Source organism: Plodia interpunctella, chromosome 7 (assembly GCF_027563975.2).
Source record: "Plodia interpunctella isolate USDA-ARS_2022_Savannah chromosome 7, ilPloInte3.2, whole genome shotgun sequence".
Taxonomy (NCBI): Eukaryota; Metazoa; Arthropoda; class Insecta; order Lepidoptera; family Pyralidae; genus Plodia; species Plodia interpunctella.
Genome location: NC_071300.1, coordinates 9,377,854 through 9,390,837, shown reverse-complemented (window position 1 = coordinate 9,390,837; position 12,984 = coordinate 9,377,854). Strand labels below are relative to the sequence as shown.

The window sequence follows — 12,984 nt, the reverse complement described above, 5'->3', positions numbered from 1 at the left end:
GCAGTAAACGTGCATTATATTAAAACAGTGTTTTACTCCTAGTATCAACATCAGTTTTACGCCGGTTATAAAATGTTAAGCTTTCACGCAACATTATTGGCCATATTTTAATCAAGCCTTTCAAAGCTTCTTCTGAATTACTAATCTACGATGTAGATAATAGATTTATATGTGTAATATATACTCGTATGTAGATAAAGATAATAATTATGTATAATACGGGTTAATTATTTAGTTGATTATAATAAATCTTAGTAACTTTTAGCCACTAAAGTTACAAAGATTTATTATTTTAAAGGACTTCAAAAAAAACAAGCTCAAATTTCTTGATTACTACAAAAATATGTTAAACGAAACCTGTAATAATGGAAACAAAGATACAATTAAAGTTTGTAACTGTCAATGTTAACGCAAGATAACATACAGTCTAAAAATATGATTGTATTGTAATTTTTACAACTATGTATTAATATACCTACGTCTCTCTGACCACACAAAATAATCCTTCCTACAGGGACATCCTCTCATCATCAATGGAGCATGCCAGCGATAGAGTCAAACTAGAAGCAGTCAGGAACGTCACAGACATCCTGAGTAGGACCTTTAGCAGTCAGTTCGTGTTCCCAGCGCTGGGCCATAACGATCCACCGCCGTCGAGGAAATTAGTCGACATGTGGATGCAGTGGCTGCCAACTGAGGCGTTGCAGACCTTCGAAACTGGTAAGTTTAACATTCAGATTACTTAGATGTGGTCACTGCATTGACCACAGTCAATGATCTTAATGTAATCTACGCGTTTTTAATTTATATGTATAGCATTGACTATATACAACAATTTTTGGTGGCAGCGGTGGGATTTTAACATTGCATATTCCAAAGAAACTGGTGCTCAAGTGCTAAACGTTAATGTTATTGAAAATAAATCAGCTAAGCGATTCTATAAAGTTCGAATTCAATAGCAGCTCATTTTCACTTGGCAATCACTCTCACTTTTCCTAAGGTTGACCAAAAAATACTTGTCAATAGAAACTGGTGTGTCAACAAAATCAGTTTGAAATTATAGAAATGTTATTATCTCTTATCCGAACATTTTCTCCGTTTCTTCCTTAGTTCATTAAGCGTCGGAGCTCAAGTCATTAAACAACAAGGTTTTCGCTTTTTTATTTTAAACTGTTTTATCTATTGAATATTTTTTAACTGTATTATATTTCTGGACATTCCCATTTCCACCTATATTGTGCGGAACAAAACACGGAACTATTCGTTACACCGAATACTGTGACGGATGACACGCCATAAAAAAGTTTAGAGGCCGCTCTCATCAGAACCAGTCGCGTGAAATGTAACTTCAGTTACATTTTTCGCTGTTCCAACCTCCCAATATCCTGAAGTAGAATAAAGATGATACAGAAATACGGTTCTACATGAATCTTCGATTATAAGAGTGAAACGCTGAAAGGAAAATAAATATTGTATACCTAATATGATTTTTAAATATATTTTACAACTAAAATAATAAATATTAAATTAATTTAAATAAAAAATTGACACTAAATCGCCGTCGTCGTGCGGTAAAGTTCCCAGAAGGCTGGCGACATTTCCTCTTTGTACGGCCAAACTCAAACGTTGTCAAAGCATTTTACAATAAATATATTTTGCTGAGAGTACTAAAATGTAAGAGTTCTAGTACTATAAATTTACACTATTTATACTTGGTTGAGATTGGTAAAGATAATAAAAATTCTGTTACTCAGTGACCCGTTTACCAGCTGATCTGAAAAGTATGTCTGCCACAAAATAAATATCGTAACATTAAAAATACGCATGAAACTGAAATCTTATATTTAAACAAAGTATTAAAATAGACTTAAAAAGATGAAAGAAATTGAATCAAAACAAAAATCTGTTCAAAAACAGATAATTTAGCTTTTCTTAAATATAATTTAAAAAGTTACATTCCTATTTGTTTAATAAATAAGTTTTGTAGTTATGAAAATGTATGTATTCCGCGTTTACGTAGCTCAAAATCTTAATATTGGGAAATAATATACCCTTCACAATATCCTTGAGCTTTTCTTCTGTCTACATTCTATTTTATACCTAAACTACGTAAGCGGTTTTTTGCTGGAGTTTTTGCCGAAAAGATAGAACGTGATTAAGGTAGATATCCGACTTGGACCCACATTTCTGTGTTTTGTTAGAGATAAGCTAAATGGCGTACTTGTATCAAGATTCGTTTCAGAATTAGCTTCGTAAAGATTTATTACGATTTTTTCCGGTTTGATTCGATTTGGACTTGTTTCATTTTTTGCATTTATCGTGGAACATCCATTTTTTATCAAAGCAATAAAGAATTATCAGATTTGAAGGTTCAATTTATATAGCTCGTCTAAACATCAAAAAACAAGTGAATTTGTTGAAAATGGAAAATTTGATTATTTTTCCCAGTGTTTTGTAAAAGGAAAAAAGAAATAACAGGATAAGGAAAAAAGTTAAAAGATATCTAGAAAACAAGAAAAAAAATTAATGAAATAACAATTTACACCTCGGTGCTGAGCTCCTATTGAAATAAAGAATATTATGTGCACATTGCATTCTACCCGTGTACCAAATCTTATTGAAATCCGTTGATTATGTAACAAATCTATATTCATTCACTCACTTACCCTACATCGGTTTTATATTATTAATAGTCAAATCAGATACTTTTCTTCCAATATAAAAAACAAGCTGACGCCACGTTAAGCGCCAAAAAGCGTTCCAAATAAGGTATATTTAGATGATGTAATGAGAACCAAAAAGTGTGTTTGTATGTTGTGAATTTTTCGAAAGCTAAACCATTCAACATTTCAACAGGTGGCTACTACACAATAGAGCAATCGCACAGCAAACTCCGTATAGTTGTGCTAAACAGTGTCCTCTGGTCCGGAGGGGCGACAACCAGCGACAACCCCCATCCCCACAGGGGTAGGACCCAGTGGGAGTGGCTAGAGCATATCCTTATTAAGGCTAGGAGGAAAAAAGAAATGGTAAGAATTCTTCTATCTCCATCGTCTTCCTTATCAGTTTTCATCATTTGGAATCTGTGCATGTCTTTAGTCTCCTGTCATATATCCGTCTATTACTAATTCTTAATTCTTTCTTATATTCCCTCACACAATTCGTCCATCTCTTTCTTAGTCTTCTTATGTTCAACGTTCTTTTAGTTAAATGTCATTTATATGGTCATCCAAATCAAAAGGGACCTTATGGCGTCCGGCATTTACGCCATTTTTGCCGTTGTTTTGTATTCGAACAACGGCAATAAAGACCTAAGTGCCAGCCGCCCTTTTGATTTGGACGGCCACATATTTTCTTCTCATTATAATGTCCAAGACAAGTCGATCAATTACATTTTAGGCGCTTCCTTTAAACTAATTACTGAGAGTTATTCATTTATTGATATATCTTCAGCTAGTGGCTTCAAAAATCTGCAACAACTTCAACGAAACATTGGTGCCTGATTAAACTTCGTCTCTCTCTTTCTTTTCTTTAGCAGACGAAGTATATATTCTTGATCTCACTAAATCATTTCTTTCTTCTAATTAGTTTAAGTAGCAAATCAAGTCGATTGTTATAAGGTAAATCTTTTTTGTCAGGTATATTTAGTGGCCCATGCCGGCCCAGGAGTAGAAGAACGTCACAATGCTGGTAGCTCAACAGCCGCAGGAGGAGGGGAGCTGACTCCAGCAGCTAATGCTAGACTACTGCACGTCATCAGAGCGTTTAGTGACGTCATCGCTGGTCAGTTCTACGGGCACAGACATGCCGATACGTTCAGACTTATTTATAGTGAGGGTACGTGTACATTTGATTTCTTCTTCATAGTCGTATTCCTCATGGCTGAGGGACGTGGTCATTACGTAAAATGAAACACACACAACAACTTTCTTGGCATTATTAATGGAGTAGTTTGCCATTGCCTTCTCTATTTCACACACAAATTAAAAATAATCAACCAGTATGCAGGTTCCCTCACGATGTTTTCCTTCACCGCAAGTAAGTGGTCGATGAAAACTACTATATATGAGTCAGATTTGTATACAAACTCATGTGGCACGAGTAGGATTCGAACCTAAGACATTTCGATCCACAGGCGGGCGTCTTATACATTACACCACCACCGCTTCACATTTGATTTACTCAAACGGAAATCATAGTGTTGATCCATTAAGTTTGTTTTTGTATGTTGGATAAATCTCAAAGATAATTCTATGCAACAAATGAAACACAATTTTTGGGATGTGAAATATTATGTATGTGTGTCTGCTGATTATTGTTGTCACATTAAGTTTTTTTTACAACAAAAGAGGTGAGGCAAACAAACGTGACCATTTTGGTTTTATCAATCTTTTCTATGAAGAATCAAAACATCATTTGTTTGCCGAAGACAAAAATTATGATAAAAGTTTTGTTTTAGGGCGACCGGTGTCATGGGCGCTTTTGGCACCATCTGTGACACCAAGGGGTGCAGGCAGTGTCTCCAATCCAGGATTAAGACTTTACAAATTTGAATCCAATACAGGAAAGGTAATAATTATTGTATAAATACGTAGTTCATCAGAAACTTTTCGTCTAATACTTAACATTTGAATAAAAACTTATTTGTAGTGTTGTGATGTTGTTTAAAACCATAAACTTCAGATAAGGGCTAATCTTCATCAGGTTTTTTTCTATAAAACATTACCCACTACACCTTTTTGAAAAGTGAAGAGTAAAAGCGAGGTGAAATGCTTGCAAAATATTTTTAACTTAAATCAAAATTAGACTCCACTGCACAAAAGACAAAAAATATTGAGGATAAATTTTCTGTCGTTCATCATTTTGTCAACAACTAATTTGTTTCCAAGCTACTTTAATTAATTTTTATCGAACTTACTTTTATTAATAGGAAGAATTGCTTGTCGAAAATATTCCAAGTTAATTAATTTCCAAACAGCCGTGTTACATAGTATTTATGATTCCGAAAACAAAGTACTTTGTTTGCGAATAATGAAATGACGTTACTCGAAGGGGTTTCATAAATTCAGCATTCAAGAAGATAATTACTTAGTCCAAAAGTGCCTAGAGCTAGCTAATTTGTCGAATAATACTTACTTGAGTTTACGCATACATTAGTGGATCAATATTGATATCTACGTACACGAAGGTTTGAATACTATATTTATTATGAAATTATTGACTTAGCGTAACTTTAGGACGACCTTGCTAACTCATGATAGATAACATGTCAAATCTGTGATAACAAATTGATTTTCGCATGTTTGACTCCATTCTTAAAATCTATGCATTTTTGCTTTGAAAGTTTTATGTAGGCGTAAACGACCCTAGTTCACCATTTTACCTCTCCCTCGCTTATATTAACCTATTTTCTTTTCAGGTATTGGATTATACTCAGTATTACTTAGACGTAACAAACACTAGAGGCGAGTTGCACTGGTCGATAGAATACAATCTGACACAATACTACGGTCTTCGGGAAGTCAGCGCGACTTCTTTGAACGCTCTAGCAGAAAGGATACGAAACCACCATGACAGATCATCTTTTGCTAAGTGAGTATTTATTTTAATAAATACACTGCTAATTAATCGGAATCTGATCGTGGTGGCCACTTTTTATATATTTGAGCATAGACTTAATTTTTTTTGGTTCATCTATATATTAGCTTTTATTTACAAAACATTTTCATGTAGATTAATTATTATGAATTTCACTTTCTTCCGATTACAAACAGCACGAAATTGTCTGTATTTTTGTTTGTAATGCAATCAAAATAATATAATATTTGAGTATAAAAAGAGATTACAATGCATTATTTTATGCTCCTATTCGGTTTCTTGTCAGGCTTCGTAATGAAGAAATTAGAATATCTATATTTACGCAGAAACGTTGGACCTTATTAAAATAATCCATTATTTCACAGATACCTATCAGCTCTTCGAGTAAAACATTCAACGGACATCTCAGATTGCGATTCAGCGTGTGTCCACGTTCATTACTGCGCAATAACTCGCGCAGACTACAGCGACTTTCGTTCTTGCGTTCGCAACCCGGCGTCAGCGCTAGCGTCGCGCGCGCCTCACAACTCTGCCGCCATTTTCCTTTACGCCATCTTGATTTTGATCTCTTAATTTGAAATTAGCCGTTACAAAATTATAATATGGGCTATGAATGTTATATTTATTAGATAAATTTATTATTAAATAACGTAACGTTAAATAAAAACTGTAAATTATCCTATTGATAATTGAAAATACTAAGTTGTGTATCATCGTCTATGTTTGCATAAAATTGTATATATGTGATTTTAAATCACATAGGTGAGTATACGCCACGCCAAGGTAAATAAATAGAGCATAGCTCTGTCTGTGTTGTAAATTCATTGAATTGCATCCCAATTCAATGAATTTACAACAACATGAAAGGAAGAAGTTAGAAACATTTGAGATGAGCCGTAGTTGAACATTAAAAATATTTAGATCTAGACAGAAAGAATAAGACACGAGGTTCTGAATTAAGATAAAATAAGATCATTTTCTAAATAACTGAATATAGAAGATGGTAGCAATATAAAAGGGAAAGGGCGTCATGCCAAACAATACGGCATTATGTCTTTTTAAGAAATATCATAGAAAATAAGATACAAAATGGTGACCAAGATAATTTTTATTAGCTAATACAAGATAAGGAAAAAGTAAACCACGTCGTATCAAAAGATAAAACATCTAAAATTTATGCTTTTCATAAACTTCATCAACATATTTATTTCAATTCAAATTGTTTATTCATATTCAATCTGTAATGTGAATTTCATTGATTGAATTTCTCAGAGAAATCTAATAACAAGTAGCCTTAACTGAATCATAAGAAAATTAGCTTGGCATATTGCATTGATTGGAGTGGTCTAGATTGTGCTTATGAGGTTAGTGCAATCTTACAAAACAAATTACGGGTTCCTAACGTAATAAAGTGTACCCAAAATAATCTGATTGAGAAAGGCCCACGTCATTGCTCGGGTCAAACGAGAAAACATTTTAGTTGGATAATTTTCCATTAAACTGATTTTACCCAACCGCAATGAAAGGGTTGTGTTTTCGAGATCTCTCGACTTTTAATATGGTTTGTCACAAATTTCCTATACATTATTATTTTCCAAATGTCTCACTTAATTATACTTCTTAACATTAGCATTTTATGTTTACAATTCTGCTAAAGGCATTTAATATGACGTTTATCATATTCTATTTAATTTCTAATCGACTCTCGCTTTTCTTTGACATGTGAATACCTACTCGAATTTTGAGTCGTGTTTTTATTTAGCATTAAAAATTTCAATGGTAATTTAATAATTTAAAGCTTTAAACATATACTCGTGCACCTCTGTCAAACACCATCCTATACAACAAAGTTATCTACCGCGTCAGTCTGTTTGTTCGCGATAAACTCAAAAACTACAACGTGGATTTTCATGCGGTTTTCACCAATAGATAATGATTCCTGAGGAAGGTTTAAGGGTATAGTTTATTATGTTTTTACCCGAGCAAAGCCGGGACAGGCCGCTAGTAAAAAATAAAAAAGCATATCAAGAAATGACTATACTAAAAAGGTAAATATGCCGTGTCTGTCTACATTTCTACAGATATTGAAACAATTTCCTGATAGGGAATAAATAAATAAATATATTAGGACAAATCACACAGATTGAGCTAGCCCCAAAGTAAGTTCGAGACTTGTTTCATGGGATACTAACTCAACTTAACAATAATTTTATAACAAATACATATATAGATAAACATCCAAGACCCGGGCCAATCAGAAAAAGATCATTTTCCATCATGACCCGACCGGGGATCGAACCCGGGACCTCTCGGTCCAGTGGCAAGAACTTTACCACTGCGCCACCGAGGTCGTCGAAAACATTGTATACTTGGACCATGTATAGTTTTACCTACTTTTCATGACTATTATAACATAAAGCACTATTACTAATAACATTTTTTGACAGACATTTCACGGCACCCACCTTTAATTTTTCGTCACCTTCATACGCGCATGATCCTAAGGAATTTTAATCTTTAATATATCGGCTCGGACCGTTTACGAAATCGCATTAGATCCTATGTCCACAAATATATATTTTTATGAAATATCTATTTCCGCAAAGACACATCTCGTATTTATTTATAGTATTGGTGAATAGACATTTATAACAACAATAACCCACAATATATCATGAGAACGTTTACGATGAAAGGAGATATGGTTCAAAAACTATTTCTATTTGAATGTAAAGTTGGCTAACATATTTATCCTATTGAAGTTATTCGTTCTATAGCCGGTTTTATGTCGTTTTATAAAATGGGTACTTTTTTTCACACAGCATAAATTTTGTTATCAAATACTGATGATAAAACTGTATTGATTAAAAAAAAAAACAATTTCCCCATCGTTCGAATCGATAATAATCAAAAATGATTAATTCCTTAGAAACATTCAAAAATTGACTAAATAATTGAGTTTGGAAAATCTGTATCGCTCTTCCGCTCTTTTGAATTTTGTCAAAAAATACATAAAAATATATGAAAAATACATAATATAATGTTTATAATGTACAAAATGTGTCAATTGGACCATGAATATCGCATGTGTAAATATACCTAATTTCACTATAAGCCTGGACGTTGACATATTAGTACATTACAAGACAAGGATAAAATTGTTGGATTTTACATACGAGACGCATGTAATGATCAATACACGCGTGTATCATACGACGCGCGACGCGGTATGTCAACAGTTTAACACGCTCTATATGGAAGCCTAAGTAAGAGCCATGCCCCACAGAAATCAACGTGCTATGTAGTCGCAACGGAGCACCGTTGCGTTCCGTTGTTGTCTATAAATTTTGACAATGACGTGCGTCGATATACGTCGAAACTTTTGTCTATAGCCGGACGTCAAAATGACGGAGGGCAACGAACCAATGCAGTGAATCCTACGATTTAAAACACTCGTGCTGTAAAATTTGGAGCAAGGATGTTGAAAAAATAAAAAAATACTTGATGTTTGAGCAATGATACATAATGTATCATAATATTAAGTAAAAAAAAACCACTTTGTGTGCTATTAATATAGGCTAGGCGATTGATATTAATACTATGTGAATATATAGATTAATTTTATTAGTATTTTTGAAGCCAATTTTATATCTATTTATTTTAGTGTTTAAACAAAACGTTGTTATTTTTCAAAATTATGTGTACCATATAGTCAACAGAATACGAAGTTACTGCAAGGATATCCGTCTCTTTCTCAGAATGGGATATTCGTGTTTACATTCCAGGCTGTGAGGTAACAAATGCGCCTATTTTTGGAGGTAAAAGTTGTGAATTGACTATCAATTTGGGCAATTTGTACTAGAATTCTTGAAGATCGATAAGAAAATTACACAACAAAAACAAATATATAACTATTAATTAAATAAAACATCGCTTAAACACATCGTTGAATAAATAACAACAAATTATTACGTGCGTTACTTATAAAATAATACACGTTTATATGTGAATATTTCATTTGAAATCTATTTTAACGTGTAATATAAAATTGGCTTCAAACATAGTGTTTAGCGATTGGTTTCTATGTAAATAGATGCTATATAAGGCCATACTATTTGGATGTTATTAGAACTGTTTGTGAATCTCGTCGCTACTATAATTGTGATAATTACATTTTTGTATATAGCGGTAAGCGAACTGAATATCAGTATAAGTAAATAAATTGGAACATTTCAGATGCACTGTTTTGTTTTCATTCATTCCACGTAATGACCACGACCCTCAGCCATGAGGAATACGACTATGAAGATAAGAAGAATGATTAGAAGAACTATCGAATTTTAAAAATCTATTTAGTTAAGAGTAATAATAATAGTTATACATTGTAATTGAAAACTATTCCTTTCACAATCAAAAAGCATGTTTATTAATGTTCTATAAAGCAGCTATAGCTGAGAAATTAACATTTAGATTGGAACAAATGCTTCGCTTATATATGATGAAACTTCCTCGATTCATCAAATAGCGAAAGTTTGGGAACTGTTGCTATAGAAACAAATACGAAACAGAAAATGGAGGCGAAAGAAAACTGCTTTTTCATCGTGAAGACAACGTATTACTTTCAGGTTTCCGACTGCAAAAAAAAAAGAAAGTTCGAGACTCGAAAAAATACCTAAATCAGTTTCTATTTACGAATAACGGATATAGATTTCTGTATAATAGGTATATTCTATGTTCCATGATTTCTAAGACTTTATAGTGTTATTGGCTTTCGATTTCTACCCATGTATATTCTATGTTCCATTGCTCTGTGCTCCTTTTTTTCTTTTACATAGTGTTACATTTACTCGATATCGGACCCGAGAAAACGCTTACACAGGATTTATTTTTTATTATGTATAACGTACAAGGCGACTAAGGGACACATCCTAGGCAGCTGATAGGCAACAATCACTGACGAGGGTGGACAGACAGGCGGCAATCTTCAACATTTTGAGTTTTTATTCATGCTGACCCAGGCTTCGCGGCTTCACAACTCCGAACGCAACCGGGAACATGCAGATATAAGAGAGAGACTAGTTGCATTTCAGTAAAAATAAGTTACGATGAACAGCCCTTCAAACTCAGATGATGCTACTAATAGAAAAGAATCGATACAAAGTACTCTCAACAGTCAACAGCAAATGGAAGAGCTTGACTACTGCACACTGCACACCAACAAAATAATGCTAACATTTTCCATTTACAAAAGTATGAATCAATCCATTGTTACACAGACAATACATTTCACGCATCAATTTATATCGGAATAGATCCCCAGAAGATGTGGCTTGTGCACAATCAATAAACTCTTTAAAAAAAATGTCGACAAGTGGATGGATATTAACATTGTGACATTGTAATTTTGAATGTCGATAATAATTATTAACATATCCAGTCAAGTGTGACGTTAACTTTAACCTGCGTGGAGAAACGCAAAGTAAAATGGCGTCATTTTATCTAAACGTCACCTGTTAAAGTCAAAGTTGACTGATGCAACCCACATGCAAATGAATTGAACGATAAACTTTTGAACGCCTTCTACGAGTCGTATTACCTACATAATGCTATGACGTGAATAGTGCATGTGAATTGTGAAGGCCTAATTTCTGAATAAATAATTTGATTTTGATTTTAATCAGCTGCATGTTGCATGCTTTCTACTACATATTCAATCCATACTAAGTTTGTGAGGATGTATGTGTGTATGTTTGTTATTATTTCACGCGAAATCGACTGGACGGATTGTTAAGAAATTTCTTACACGGGTAGAATATAACCTGGAATAACACATAGATTACTTTTTATCCCGAAATTCCCATGAGGGCGAAGCCGCGCGGCTCAGCTAGTGGATAATATAAATGGGAATGGTGATTATTTGTCCTTTTTCACAACATAACGAATAAAATTGGATCGAAGTGAAGTATTTTTTGTAATGGAGATAATTGCAGACCTAGAAAGTGACACAGGCTAATTTTGCCGCGAGCACAAAACTACAAGCAACAGCTAGAAAATAAATAAATATTCATGAGAAATTTCCACAAAAATTCGTGCGACTTCTGTGCTAATAATCTGCGGGCTGCCCTAAAATGTTCAGAAGTGGGTCGTACCTACTTTTTCTCTTGAAATGTGCCACCATTTTACAAAGGCCCCATCTAGAGTTCCATATGGACCAATCTTTTTCATATGAAAGGGTCGCGGTTGACTGGTTGTGTGTGTAGTTATGCCGTGTGAATACATTTCGATATATGGGAAAGGGTTCGCGAGAAAAAAGTGGTAAAACGTTGGTTGGTAAGCATTTATGAATAAGAAAGAAGCTATGAATGGAAACATCACTTTAAGAGTGTTATTGTCGTTTTGCTGCGTTTGAGGGCGGGAGACAGAATTGTAGTTCATGGATGGTCATTTCCTTTCATTTGTTATTTTTTTTAAAGATTAGCCCCGGCGCTTAGCTCCCAATGGAATTTCGGGATAAAATATACCCTATATATGTGTTATTCCAGGTGTTTTACTCGTGTACCAAATTTCTTAACACTTGGAGTTTTCCAGTAGATTTTGCGTGAAAGAGTAAATTTCATTTAAAAATAAAAAGCTAATAATTATTTTCCTTTAACAACATTGGTTTAGGCAATATGAATTCAAAGCATAACTAAAAAAACTTACATTATTATGAATTAGCTATTGTTCAATGTCCGTCCATGGTTTTACTCGCGTTAGTTTTCCATAGGATCAGTTAATTTCCAAGCATTACAACTCACACAGGTTACCTCATAGACATGAGGAAGAACAAAGAAGGAAGTACAGAGACAGACGTCACTGTATATCAAACTTTATATATAGGTACCACATTTAAAGATGATTGTTTGAGTAGATACTTCGTGAGGAAGAAACAAATAAACTAACAATTTTACTTTCGCGCTTATAATAAAGTCCGTTAATTTTAAAAAAGACTTTCTTTTTACTATTCCAAGGATTTATTTCCGTTTAGCTAGTTTTTTACCAGACAACTAATATTTTTGCAACTTGATGGACAGGTTACAGTAATATTCGCTATGAAACATAGACCAGTCAAGTCGTGAACTCTTTTACGATTCTTGTTTTAGCCATAAAGGGACTGAGTTCACCACTTAATGATTATATTATGGGTGCTTAAGGAATTTGGAAGGTATAATTAACGTATTTTAAAATTCATAACCATACTAATATAACATTAAGTGTTAAATGTATTTATTTGTCCTTGTTTCGCGTTAAAACGGAGCAATGAATTAATGTTATATTTGTATGGATATAGTTGAAGGGGTGTCAGAGTGACAAGGACTAATTTTACCGCGAGTGGAGTTTCAGTTT

General features: G+C 33.6%; 1 protein-coding gene across 1 annotated transcript in view; it reads left to right on the top strand.

The window, feature by feature from the left end:
- The window catches only part of LOC128671447 (cyclic GMP-AMP phosphodiesterase SMPDL3A-like), a 60,056-nt gene extending 50,223 nt beyond the window's left edge, over positions 1 to 9,833 (top strand). Inside the window, exons 5-10 of the mRNA XM_053747900.1 lie at positions 515 to 720; positions 2,857 to 3,029; positions 3,639 to 3,837; positions 4,460 to 4,569; positions 5,420 to 5,592; positions 5,964 to 9,833. Of these exons, the coding sequence (XP_053603875.1) occupies positions 515 to 720; positions 2,857 to 3,029; positions 3,639 to 3,837; positions 4,460 to 4,569; positions 5,420 to 5,592; positions 5,964 to 6,171 (1,069 nt within the window). The 3' untranslated portion in view covers positions 6,172 to 9,833. The remainder of the gene's footprint in view (positions 1 to 514; positions 721 to 2,856; positions 3,030 to 3,638; positions 3,838 to 4,459; positions 4,570 to 5,419; positions 5,593 to 5,963) is intronic.
- Positions 9,834 to 12,984: the final 3,151 nt, after the last annotated feature.